The sequence below is a fragment of the Balaenoptera ricei genome, chromosome X (genome assembly GCF_028023285.1).
Source record: "Balaenoptera ricei isolate mBalRic1 chromosome X, mBalRic1.hap2, whole genome shotgun sequence".
Classification (NCBI taxonomy): domain Eukaryota; kingdom Metazoa; phylum Chordata; class Mammalia; order Artiodactyla; family Balaenopteridae; genus Balaenoptera; species Balaenoptera ricei.
In genome coordinates, this window is record NC_082660.1 from 5,639,210 (window position 1) to 5,652,398 (window position 13,189).

The 13,189-nt window shown below is 45.5% G+C and overlaps 1 protein-coding gene across 12 annotated transcripts in view; it reads right to left on the reverse strand.

Annotated features, from left to right (window-relative positions):
• Positions 1-13,189, reverse strand: part of PNPLA4 (patatin like phospholipase domain containing 4) — a 78,945-nt gene that overhangs the window by 39,357 nt on the left and 26,399 nt on the right. For 10 of the 12 annotated variants that reach the window (XM_059909908.1, XM_059909911.1, XM_059909904.1 and 7 more), the window contains 2 exons: positions 3,353-3,505; positions 2,413-2,619 (listed from right to left, as the gene is read on the reverse strand). The exons of 1 other annotated variant lie outside the window; for it this stretch is intronic. In XM_059909908.1, coding sequence (XP_059765891.1) covers positions 2,479-2,619; positions 3,353-3,505 — 294 coding nt within the window. In that variant the 3' untranslated portion in view covers positions 2,413-2,478. Of the gene's footprint in view, positions 1-2,412; positions 2,620-3,352; positions 3,506-13,189 lie in introns of those variants that run through there. One more of the 12 variants, XM_059909906.1, reaches the window with a different exon arrangement.

A 13,189-nucleotide genomic window follows, 5' to 3' on the forward strand; every position in this document is an offset into this window, starting at 1 on the left:
TAACTCAGGCCAGAAAAACCTCAAAACCCTGAATTTCCCTAATGATTGGTTCCTCAACTGTAAAAGTAATGCCCTAGATCCAGAAACATTTCTATGACTTTATATATATATATATATATATATATATATATATATATATATATATATATATATATATATATATTTGTAATTATATGTATGTGTTTTAGTCATCAAGAAAAAAAGCAGCATAAATGAAATGTGTCCATGTTAACTGCCCATGTCTGTTTAGAATCATAATTCAATGCTCAGAACCTCACGGCTCTTTCTTTGCCAGCTTCTCATAGGCACACACAATGCCCCATATTGGGAAACCAGAATGTAAGAGTTTTGAGGAGTTTTTTTTTTTTTTTTTTTTTTTTAAATATACTGCTTGGTCCTTTCTCACATTAACTTCAAAACCAAATCTATTTTCTCTAATTGTCAGTGGAAGCAGTGGGTTACCATAGTTACAAAGTAAAGAGTGTTACTGAAAAGAAGAAAAGACTAATGAAATTTTAAATGACAGATTCAAAGGTATTAGGAAATTACCCCCGACAGGGAAATGGGCACTTATTCAAGCTGCCAGTCACAGTAATTACCGAGCAAACCTATCCGGATCTGGGTCAGAAAGTCTCTTCAGACGTTGCATACACCAGTGCTGCAGCATTGGGACCAGGGCTGGTCCCAATGACATGGGCACCCTGTCGTTAGTGCCCGTTTCTGTTGCTATAGCTGCAGGAGGACGCACTGTAACCTCCACGCGGCATGGGCTGTGACGGGCCTCAGGTGAGGAGCTGGCAGAGCACACCTGAAAGGCACTGATGCTACAGGTGAGGTGCTGTATCACGGTGCCGCGTCGCCCAGGTGTGAGGAACTTGCTGCCCTGTACACCCATCTTTCGACCATCTTACAGGGTTTTTCAAGGCAAGTACCATCCACTCAACATGGTCAAAGACATATGTAGAAGGTACGATATAGTTTTTAAAAGTCTAACATGAAGGTTTGTTTTTGCTCAGGGGAAGGAATCGATAAGTTATTGAAATAGCATACAAATAGATTATTCACATAAAATAACAGGTAAGAGGGAAATCTAGTGAATAAACAGATGGAAGAACGGAGAATCCATCCACTTCAAGTAGCTTATGAGAACAACATATTAAGATTTAACTACATGTTTGCTAGAGTAGGAAAAACACAGACCCCCAAGAAACATCACTACTCTCCAAGTCCTGGCATGACTCGTAAGAAAACAAGCAGTAGTTGGTGTTTCTGTGCTAAAAGTTGTGTATTTTGGGCTTCTAAGAACCATAAAATTGACTTAAAGAATGGTTTCAAAAGGTAAAAAGAGAAATGCAAAACAATTAAAGACGTGCAATTAAACTGGTTTGTGTCTCACTGCTTCATAGTAATTAAGAGTTCATGCTTGGGAAAGCGCCATATAAACGATTTAAGATTTAAGACAGGTGTACATGAGTCAGTGTAAACCTACACTCGAGTCCTCAAGTGACGGGACAACTACTCAAAAAATGGAAGACCTGGGGTCAGTATAGCATGATTTAAAAATAATGAAGGAATGATGATTCTGGATTGAATTGTTATTTGCTAGGCTACTTGGTTGACTTGGCTCTTTGTGTCTAGTAGTATTTTATCCATTTAAGGTCTTAGAGTACCTACGGCCGGTACACAGTAATGGCTGAACACTTGGTGAAGTATGGCCTTGAAGGAATAGGGAGAGAAAGACAGAGAAACCAGGACGGAGAAAGAGCTGGGGAGATAAGGACAGAGAATATTAACAACAGGGAGGCGTCAGAAGAGCCTGACAGTCACATTAGCTGGCGAGCAGGTTTACGGAGGACAAGGACTAAGGAAGACATACCTAAATGCAAACTCTGGGCTTCTGGTTACTCTCTGCTATTCACTTTCTACCTCCACACCAGGAACAACTGTACACACCTAGGAAAAGCAAGCCTTCATTGCTCCACCCCTTGTTAACGGCCTTTCATGATGCTGACTATTTCTCACATCCTTCCTGGCCCACCTGAGAGGGAGTGGGGTGCAGCCTGAGAACATGCTTCCTTCCATTCTGGAACTACAGGACACTGGTATCTCCTGGAAACACCTGTGCTTCACGTCTAAAGGGTGCTGCCACATTATCCCTGCAGAGAATGTGTACACCACGACCCTCATTTTCAACAGTCCATGGTTTCCCCAGAGAACCCCTTACATTTCCAACGGGCTTTCAAAGGACGTGATGGTTCTCTTAAAACGATTCCTTATCACCTGAGTGTAACCACCTTAATGACGTTGCCAAATTCAACCAAAATGCCTCATTTCCTCACACCAAGTAATGATTTAAATATTAAAAATTACAAATGTTACAAAAACTAATAACAGAGAGTTATGATAGGCTTTTTAAAAAGGATTTAATTAGAAACCTCCATCAAGAACGGTCTGAAATGTGTTTTGCATTGTAAAGTTTTAAGCGTTGTATTCAAACCAACTTTCTTTAAGTAAAAACTTGATGGCGTCATCAAAGCCACGATGATATAGTGATTCCATTATCGTCTTGCTTGGTGGGAAAAGGGCTTGGTGAAGCCTCACCAAGTTTGCCACGGACAGCTAGGACAGAAAGACAAATGGGAGCTGGAGGATATTACAGTACAGGTAAAGGGACATCATCTCTGTAACCTGAGCTTTCTTATCATAGATACTATTAGCAATTAAAAAAAAAAATCAGGAGGAAGAAAATTAAATTTAAAAATTCAGCCCCACCCATACACCGCATGAGGGTTTTTCAGCCTGGGCACCACTGACGTTTTGGGCCAGATGCTTCTCTGTGGTGGGCTCTGTCCTGGGCACTGTAGGGTGCTAAGTGGCACCCCTGGGCCCCGCCCACTAGATTCTAGCACACATCCCAGACGTGATGGCCAAAACTGGCTCCAGACGCTGCCCGTGTCTCCTGCGCATAATACCACCTCCTGTTGAGAGGACTATTCGACTAGATTAAGGGAATCCACATTTTTATCTAAGTTATTCTGTTAGGTCCTAAGTTTTTCTCTGATGTTTTCACCTACTTAATTCCTGCCATCTTTTAAAACAACTCAATGATCTAATTTAAAAGTGCACTGAAATCCTGCCCAGTATACGGACCTGAAAAATAAGTGAAGAAACGGAAAATGTTTCACAAATAGACTGTTGATAGTAACAGTCATGTCCATATGCATGACACATGTAGATTATTTAAAATATTGATGCAGTTTGTACATAAAACTGAGTCGCCAAAGTTTTGGAAGCATGTGGAAAGTTTTCGGAGATGAGGAGTCTTCACTTATCAGTGAACATCATTACTCACCAGTATGTCCTGCTTGGTGATGGTCACATAGAAATCCAGCTGCCCTTTGCCCCGCGGGGAGATGTCCATTCGCCCGCTAAACGGTGAGATGGTCACTGTCCGGCCTACGGGCAGGAGGGGCAGGCTGTTGGTAAAGCCTCCGTCTACCCACTTCTGTGGAAAGCACACCCCTCCATCAGCACCTGTCGACAACATCCCTCCCATGTGAAGAAAATGAGCGTGCATTTCCCCAACAGGACTCTTTCCCTCTAACAATGCATGCCTTGGGAACGCCCTTAACTTACGATTTATGAGGACCCGTCAGATTAGATTTGTTTTGGAAGCAAAGCAAATCTTTGTATGCATATCATTAACCCATATAATAAGAACCCTGAACGGAATCAGGAAGTCTCTCCAATTGTTTAAAAGCTTTAAGTAGATCATTTCACATAAGAAGTACCTATGGCTTCCCTTGTGGTGCAGTGGTTAAGAATCTGCCTGCCAATACAGGGGACACGGGTTCGAGCCCTGGTCCAGGTAGATCCCACATGCCACGGAGCAACTAAGCCCATGAGCCACAGCAGCTGAGCCTGCGTGCCGCAACAAGAGAAGCCACCGCAACGAGCCTGGGCACCGCAACAATGAGTAGCCCCCGCTGGCCGCAACTAGAGAAAGCCCTCGTGCAACAATGAAAGCCCAACAAAGCCAAAAATAAAAATAAATAAATTTATTAAAAAAAAAAAAGTACCTAAATTTTTACTGATGACAGTGCTTGCATAAGAAGCCATGTGTAATTAGGCTGGGATTCATTATCTAATCAGAATGCAAAGCCAAGTTTACTCTGACACTGAGCAAACCGTCCCCAAAACAGGAGGTTGTGCTGCGTGGCTTGGTGGGATCTTAGTTCCCCGACTAGGGATGGAACCTGTGCCCCCCTGCAGTGGAAGCGTGGAGTCTTAACCACTGGACCGCCAGGGAAGTCCCAGGAGGTTCTACTTTTATCCTAAGAACTGGAAATCAGCATTTTCTGTAGCAAACTTAAAAATAAATAGAATCGCCAGAAACCCTTCCATTTCCAAAGCAGTTCCTGAGTATGTAAGGTCTTCAAGCCTTGAAGAATTGGGGAGGAGGGGTGCTGTGTTAAAACAGGAACATTACTCAGAAGAGATTCTGTGCTTTCAGACCCAAGCCTGAAGGAAAGGCATGGACAGAGCAGGTCAGAGAAGCTTCTAGAGGCTTGTGCAGAATTGTACACTGGGAAAGGATTGAAGAAACACAAAGATAATACTCCTTACACTGTTTCAAGGCAAAAGAGTCTCCATCTGTCCTTGAGCCCACATGTTAACAGAATCAGCTCTAACAATAAATAAGCAAACATGCAACACTGAAGTTCAAATGCTCCCAGCTGTATCTGAATTGGAAAAATCCCGGAAGGTGATGTGAAAAAAAAAGGGGGGGGGCACTGGAAATTGTGGAGAATGCCGCACAAAAAAATCTTTTGTGGAGAAAGCAAGAAGGTGGGGCGAGGAGCAAGAAACCAGTTAGAATAAAGCATCCTGGGACTTCCCTGGTGGCACAGTGGTTAAGAATCCACCTGCCAATGCAGGGGACATGGGTTTAATCCCTAGTCCAGGAAGATCCCACATGCCGCGGAGCAACTAAGCCCATGCGCCGCAACTACTGAGCTCACGTGCTGCAACTACTGAGCCCATGTGCCACAACTACTGAAGCCCACGTGCTGCAACTACTGAAGCCTGCGAGCCACAAGTACTGAGCCCGCGCGCCACAACGAAGAGTAACCACCACAATGAGAAGCCCGCGCACCAAAACAAAGAGTAGCCCCTGCTCCCCAGAACTAGAGAAAGCCCACACCCAGCAACAAAGATCCAACACAGCCAAAAATTTAAAAAATAAAAAAATAAAATAAAGCATCCTTAACTCAGTTAAAACTGTTCATTCCTCTTTTCTAACATGTCTTTTTTTAAAATGTCTTTCTTGTTTTGATTTCTAGAGCTGGTTACTAAATGATCAGTACTGCATTGTTTACAAAGGCCTCAGCTAGCCACCAACTCCCCCCAGAGGGAATAAAAGTAAGTAAATAAAAGGTGAAAATGTGTTGAAAATTTCTGTTGAGGGAACTGCATTTTGGTGGAGGAGAAAACATAAATAGATTAGATTAAAATGAACCTGACCCAGATAATTCGCTTATTGTCATTATTTTTAAAAGAACAAAACACATAATTATGTTTATTATAGAGCAGACATATATGTTTGTGTATAATATGTGTATGTGGAAATATGCATACATATATACACACGCACACGACTATACAAACACAGTCTAAAAAAGGGAAGTTTGTAGTGAGAAGGCCCCCAAATATCTGGTTCTGTGCCTTATTGTCCTGGAGCTTTTTTTTTCTTCCCTGATTGCTCTGGGTGTAGATACCAATTTCTGGAATAGGATAATACCCAGAGAGAGAACAAAAAGACACCTTCCAAAATTACCTTTCTTATCCTCAGTAGGATATCTCACCAATGATGTAAAAATTCATATAGGTTTCATCAAGGGAAATTAAAAATATGTACCAAGGGTCATATAACTTAACTGAGAGCTCACCTGATTTATTCAACTTAAGGAAAATAAGGGCAATCTGGCTCATTAAATTGCAGTGTGTTCTAATCTACCATAGGGCTAATGACTGAGGTTTCAGGGAACTGAAAACCTTTTTATCCAAGTTTCGTTCGCTCTTGTTAGCTTATTCTCATTGGATAAATGACTAGGGAAAACATATAGCTTATCAAATGACTTGATTCAGTTTTCAGCGTTACTGACTCCTCTGTCACCGTAACCCCACCAGCTCAGATGTTCTAAATGCAGTGCATCTTACTCCTGGTTCATGCTCTCCTGAGCTGTATCACTCCCAACAACCACACACACACACTCGGGCACTCAGATTCTAACAAAACTTCTGGAAACGAAGCCAACAGCAGCCAACATTCCTCCGTGCAAATACACTGCGTGTGCTACAGACGGTTTAAATACACTGCACTTTATATACTCCTGGCCATGATCCTCTGACTGTCTGCAACATATTCCTCCAGGTCAGTCCCCCATTCCCACCTCGTGGACGGCACTCCATAAGCTGGGAACTACTGCCATGAGTCCTAGGATTCCAAAATTTTCCTCATGGGTCTTCCCAGGGTGGTTTTGCCCTGTGTTGGTTAGTTTCAGTACCTAGCACCATCATCCTCAAAGGAAGGGAAGGCCCAATATGTTAAAAAAAAAAACAAATTCCCAGGCAAAATGTGTTTCAAAACTCAAACTTGCTTCTGTCCCCACAGTTGCTGTCACTTGTCCTAATACCCTTTATTCCCATCTCTGACCATATTCTAAACGTGCTCCGTGGTAAGGTCCACTGCCTAAGCCCAGAGAGTTGTGAGGACACAACTGCTCAGTAGAGAAGAAAATCTCGTGCCCCGTGGTGGGGTAGGGGGTTTAGTGTGACTGTCCTCTGAGGGTGACAGCACTGGAAACCGCAGCTAATGCAGTTATTCTAAAGGGTAATGGCACCTGTCACACCCAAGCCCGGCAGGGTATTCATCTGTCAGTATGTGTCAACCTCTGCCTTACACATGACATGTTACGGGTACATGCGAGGCTCACGAAGTCCAGCAACTCTTGTTACATAATTAAAGAGGAAACTTTAAAACCTGAGGTGGTCACTTCAGCTGAAAGGGCTTATTTGTTCATCTAGCAAGTCCTTCCACAACACCCAGTGTGTGCCTGGATGTGCATTCCACACTGCGATATGCTCACGATAGAACCGCAATATGCTCACGATAGAACCGCGATGCAGGGCTGAATTTGCTTTAAGTGCACTTTGCTCAAAAACCAAGTCAACAAAAAATACTTTTGTCAGAAAGACAAATACCATATGATATCACTTACATGTGGAACCTAAAATGTGACACAAATGAACTTATCTACAAAACAGAAACAGACTCACAGACACAGAGAACAGACTTGTGGTTGCCAGGGGGAAGGGGGGTGGGGGAGGAGGAATTGGGAGTTTGGGGATTAGCAGATGCAAACTAGTATATATAGAATGGATAAACAACAAGGTCCTACTGCAGAGCACAGGGAACTCTATTCAGTATCCTGTGATAAAGAGTAATGGAAAGCAATATGAAAAAGAATGTATATATGTGTATAACTGAGTCACTTTGCTGTGCAGCAGAAATTAAACACAACATTGTAAATCAACTATACTTCAATAAAATAAATTTTTAAAGTACTTTTTTTGGAAGACTGAATGAGACATTTATATCTATAATTATTATAAATACCATGGCACAGGGCCTAATGTTTTATTAAACAGCCTCTCATGTATCATTTAATTTGATCTTTCCCATGACCCTATTGGGTAGGAGGGTCATACTAGTAGTATGTTCAGTTTCCTCATTTTACAGAAAAGGAAATTGATGCTGGCAGGGTTACTTGTTCTAGGTCAGGGGTTGGGCAACCACCTGCACCGGGAAATGAAGTTTTATTGGCACCCAGCCATGACATTTCCCACTTCACAGAGCTTTCCCACAAAACAGCAACGTTGAGGAGTTGTGCTGATACAGACAGTATGTCCCACAATGCAGAGAGTGGTTAGTATCTGATACTTTCAGAAAATATTCACGTGAAGTAAGTCAGAAAAAGAAAGATAAATACTGTATGATACCGTTTATATGTGGAATCTAAAATCTGACACAAATGAACTTATCTACGAAACATAAACAGACCCCCAGACACAGAGAACAGACTTGTGGTTGCCAAGGAGGAGCGGGGGAGGGAGAAGGATGGGCTGGGAGTTCAGGGTTAGCAGATGCAAACTATTATGTATAGGATGGATGAACAACAAGGTCCTACTGTACAGTACAGGGAACAATATCCAACCTCCTGGGATAAAACAGAATGGAAAAGAATATGAAAAAAGAATGTCTCTGTGTATAACTGAGTCACTTTGCTGTACAGAAAAGATTGGCACAAGACTGTAAATCAACTTTACTTCAATTAAAAAAAAAACAAAAAGAAAATATTTGCCAGCCCTGCTGGAAAGCACGCTGGCAAAAGGGGTGGAGCTGGTCCATTCACTCCACATTCACTGTTCTTCCTCACACACTGTAAGATACAGTGGAGGCGGGGAAGACCAGAACTGTTACTGCAGGGCTGGGGGGAGGCGGACCAGGGGAAGTGAAGGAGGTTTGAAAAAAAAAAATTTTAGTTACAAACATATATTGTTTGCTGTCATGATATAGAGAACAAACAGTCACACCTACAGAAGGTTCTTGGGCATGACTCAAAACAGAGTGGGGGGCTTCCCTGGTGGTGCAGTGGTTGAGAATCTGCCTGCCAATGCAGGGGACATGGGTTCGAGCCCTGGTCTGGGAGGATCCCACATGCCGCGGAGCAACTAGGCCCATGAGCCACAACTACTGAGCCTGCTGTCTGGAGCCTGTGCTCCGCAACAAGAGAGGCTGCGATAGTGAGAGGCCCGCGCACTGCAATGAAGAGTGGCCCCCGCTTGCCACAACTAGAGGAAGCCCTCGCACAGAAACGAAGACCCAACACAGCCATAAATAAATAAATAATTAATTAATTAAAAAAAAAAAAAAAAACAGAGTGGGGAGAGGAGGGAAAGGGAGGAGGGGGGGAGAGGGGAGAGGGAGGAAGGGGGGGAGAGGGAGAGAGGAAGGGGAGGGGGAAGAGGGAGGAAGGGGGAGGGGAGAAGGGGGAAAGGGAGGAAGGGGGAGGGGTGAGAGGGTGGAAGCATGGCGGGGTGAGAGGGAGGAAGGGGGAGAAGGGAGAGGGAGGGAGGAAGGGGAGGGGGGAGAGGGAGGAAGGAGGAGGGGGAGAGGAAGAGAGGAAGGGGAGGGGGAAGAGGGAGAAAGGAGGGAGGGGTGAGGGAGGAAGTGGGGGAGAGAGGAAGGGGGAGGAATGAAGTGGGAGAGGGAGGGGAGAGGGAGGGGTAAGAGGGTGGAAAAGGGGTAACGGAGGAGGGGGGAGAGGGAGGAAGGGGGAGGGGGAAGAGGGAGGAAGGGGGAGAAGGGGGAGAGGGAGGAAAGGGGAGTAGGGAGAGGGGAGAGGGAGGAAGGGGGAGGGGTGGAGGGGTAAAAGGGTGGAAGCACAGAGGGGTGAGAGGGAGGAAAGGGGAGGGGTGAGAGGGAGGAAGGGGGAGGGGGAGAGGGACAAAGGGGGAGGGGGAGAGGAGGAAGGGGAGGGGGGAGAGGAGGAAGGGGAGGGGGAGAGGAGGAAGGGGAGGGGGGAGAGGGAGGAAGGGGAGGGGGGAGAGGGACAAAGGGGGAGGGGGAGAGGAGGAAGGGGGAGGGGAGAGGGAGGAAGGGGGAGAAGGGAGAGGGAGGGAGGAAGGGGAGGGGGAGAGGGAGGAAGGGGGAGTAGGGAGAGGGGAGAGGGAGGAAGGGGAGGGGTGAGGGTGGAAGCGCAGAGGGGTGAGAGGGAGGAAGGGGGAGGGGGGAGAGGGAGGAAGGGGGAGAGGGAGGAAGGGGGAGAGGGAGGAAGGGGGAGGAGGAGGAAGGGGGAGAAGGGGGAGAGGGAGGAAGGGGGAGTAGGGAGAGGGGAGAGGGAGGAAGGGGAGGGGTGAGGGTGGAAGCGCAGAGGGGTGAGAGGGAGGAAGGGGGAGGGGGGAGAGGGAGGAAGGGGGAGGGGGAAAGGGAGGAAGGGGGAGGGGGAGAGGGAGGAAGGGGGAGGGGGAGAGGGAGGGAGGGGGAGAAGGGGGAGAGGGAGGGAGGGGGAGAGGGAGGAAGGGGAGGGGGAAGTGGGGGGATGAGGGGGGAGAGGGAGGAAGGGGGAGGGGGAAGAGGGAGGAAGGGGGAGAGGAGAAGGGGGAGAGGGAGGAAGGGGGAGAAGGGAGAGGGAGGGAGGAAGGGGGAGAAGGGAGAGGGAGGGAGGAAGGGGAGGGGGAAGTGGGGGGTGAGGGAGGAAGGGGGAGGGGGAAGGGGGAGGGGGAAGGGGGAGGGGGAGAGGGAAGAAGGGGGGAGGGGGAGAAGGGAGAGGGAGTGTGTTTGTGTCAAATAGATACCCACCCCCCCAGGACACAGATCAGAATCTACCATTTGGGATGAAGAAACACAGGAGGGGACAAGAGACATAGGAGATTTTTTAATGAAAGGGTGACAGGTTAAAATAACTAAAATTTCAAAAATTAAAAACTGGTTGAGAAAACCTGCAGTACTGACTTGTAGTAAATAATGACTTTTGGTAAATTGCTGACTTAATTTTTGGATTTCTGAAGGTTGCTCAAAAATGATGATTCTAGGGCTTCCCTGGTGGCGCAGTGGTTGAGAATCTGCCTGCCAATGCAGGGGACACGGGTTCGAGCCCTGGTCTGGGAGGATCCCACATGTCGCGGAGCAACTAGGCCCGTGAGCCACAACTACTGAGCCTGCGCGTCTGGAGCCTGTGCTCCGCAACAAGAGAGGCCGTGACAGTGAGAGGCCCGCGCACCGCGATGAAGAGTGGCCCCCGCTTGCCACAAATAGAGAAAGCCCTCGCACAGAAACGAAGACCCAACACAGCCAAAAATAAATAAGTAAATAAATTAATTAATTAATTAAAAAAAAAAAACCAAGTTGTTTAAAAAAAGAAAAAAAATGGTGATTCTATATACCCAACTTTCAGGAAACTCTAGCAGTTGAAATTCTACAAGTGCTATTTATTAATAGAAGATGTTCCCTGGAAAACTAACCTATTTTTTTCAAAAATCAAATAGACTTGCAGAATTTAAAAAGCCGATGAAAAATAAGAGCTTCTATTTCAGCACAGCTGTAAATTGACAACCAGGGTTCCATCAAGCCAAACCTAGCTGGTCGTCCACCCAGCCACCACCGTTTGCTATGACAGTGATTGAGCTACGTATCCTCGTGACAGGTCTAAATCATGAAGAAATAGAAGCCAAAGGACTGTAGTAATAATTGTATATAAATACATAGTAACAGAGTATTCTACAGTCCTCTTCCCCACAGATATGCCAATAATGAAAAGATTAATAATTCATAACCCATGCAAAAGGCTCAATGACTAGAATACAATGATAAATATTCTCTATACAATACACTGTTAAAATATTACTTGAAATCTAACTCAGAGCAAAAAACAAACCTATAGCTCTTATTGTGATCTGCATGTATCAGTTCCAGAGATTAAAATATCAAAATAACAATAAAATAGTCACTTGCCAACACTAATGCTATGTCTTAAAATGAAACCAAAAAAAAAACAAAAAAAAACTGATCAGGGATCTCCCTGGTGGTCCAGTGGGTAAGACTCCGAGCTCCCAATGCAGGCTGCCCGGGTTTGATCCCTGGTCGGGGAACTAGATCCCACATGCCGCAACTAAGAGTTCGCATGCTGCAATTAAAAAGATCCCGCGTGCTGCAACTAAGACCTGGCAAAGCCTAAATAAATAAATAAATAAATATTAAAAAACAAAAACAAAAACTGTCAGTTAAGAGCTCCTCTTGAAAATCCTTATTCTTGTTCCACATTGATGACCAGAACCTGTGAAAACATGGTCTGAAAGTAGGCACATTCCCACAGCTTATTCAATCACTGGAAAGAGGCTATGTACACTGAAGGAAAATCCACTGGTAAAAAATGATAAGATTGAACTTCAATTTATTTCCATTTTTTCATTTATTCAATTGTTAATGAATATCAAGTATAAGTAGGGTGCTAAAAACAGTCTCCTAAGATAAAGCCAGAGAAAGCTACAAAAACTTTTTTAAAAATTAGGAAAACCAGGGACTTCCCTGGTGGTGCAGGGGTTAAGAATCCCCCTGCCAATGCAGGGGACACGGGTTCGAGCCCTGGTCCAGGAAGATCCCACACGCCGCGGAGCAACAAAGCCCGTGCGGCACAACTACTGAGCCAGCGCACCACAACTACTGAAGCCCACGTGCCTAGACCCCGTGCTCCGCAACAAGAGAAGCCACCACAATGAGAAGCCTGCGCACCGCAACGAAGAGTAGCCCCCGCTCTCGGCAAGTAGAGAAAGCCCGCCTACGGCAACGAAGACCCAACACAGCCAAAAATAAATAAATAAAATTTAAAAATTAATTAATTAATTTTAAAAATTCAAAAAAGTAAAAAATTAGGAAAACCAAGCCGTTTTCCAAGATGTTGTACCACTTCAAACAACTGGTAGACAGTTTAGGAAGGAATCATGCTGTTATTTACTGTGGCTTAAGTCAATTTTAAGTCTTACGAAAGTATGAAACTTCTACGTGATTAATAAAAGATTTTTCTCAATAAAAATATCAGGTCCACAAATAAGTATCAGTAAAACCCAGTACGTTCCATAGCTAAGTGCCACCGGACGTGGGGATGAGTGGTCAGCGGGAGCTGCATGCAGAAGCGGCTCAGGACGCCTGCGGCTCGGCCTCCAACCCCAGTGCTGCTGAGCTCTCTCCGCCCCCTGCTGCTGCAACCTCCATCGCTTCAGAAAAACCACCAAGGCCAACCAGCAAATCAAAACCTGACCTCCACAAAAGCATCAAAACCCAGAACAGGAGAAAGCGTGACACAAAGTGTTACGGAACTAGGAAAAGCTCACACCCACAGCAAAACACGGCACGTAAAGCAAAGTTCGCACTTCCCTGAGAATGGAGCGATCCCACAGACGCACCTGGTCTAGAAAGCGTACTCGGCTGAGGGAGGGGAGGGGCTGAGAGAGTGCACAGCAAGTGCACACAGGGCACTGGCAGGTCGCCGCTGTGTGGCTGCGGACACGAAGCGAGGCCTCCGAGGAGCACACTGCCCATCACTGTGCGCACGGGGGCCCCTCTTCCTGG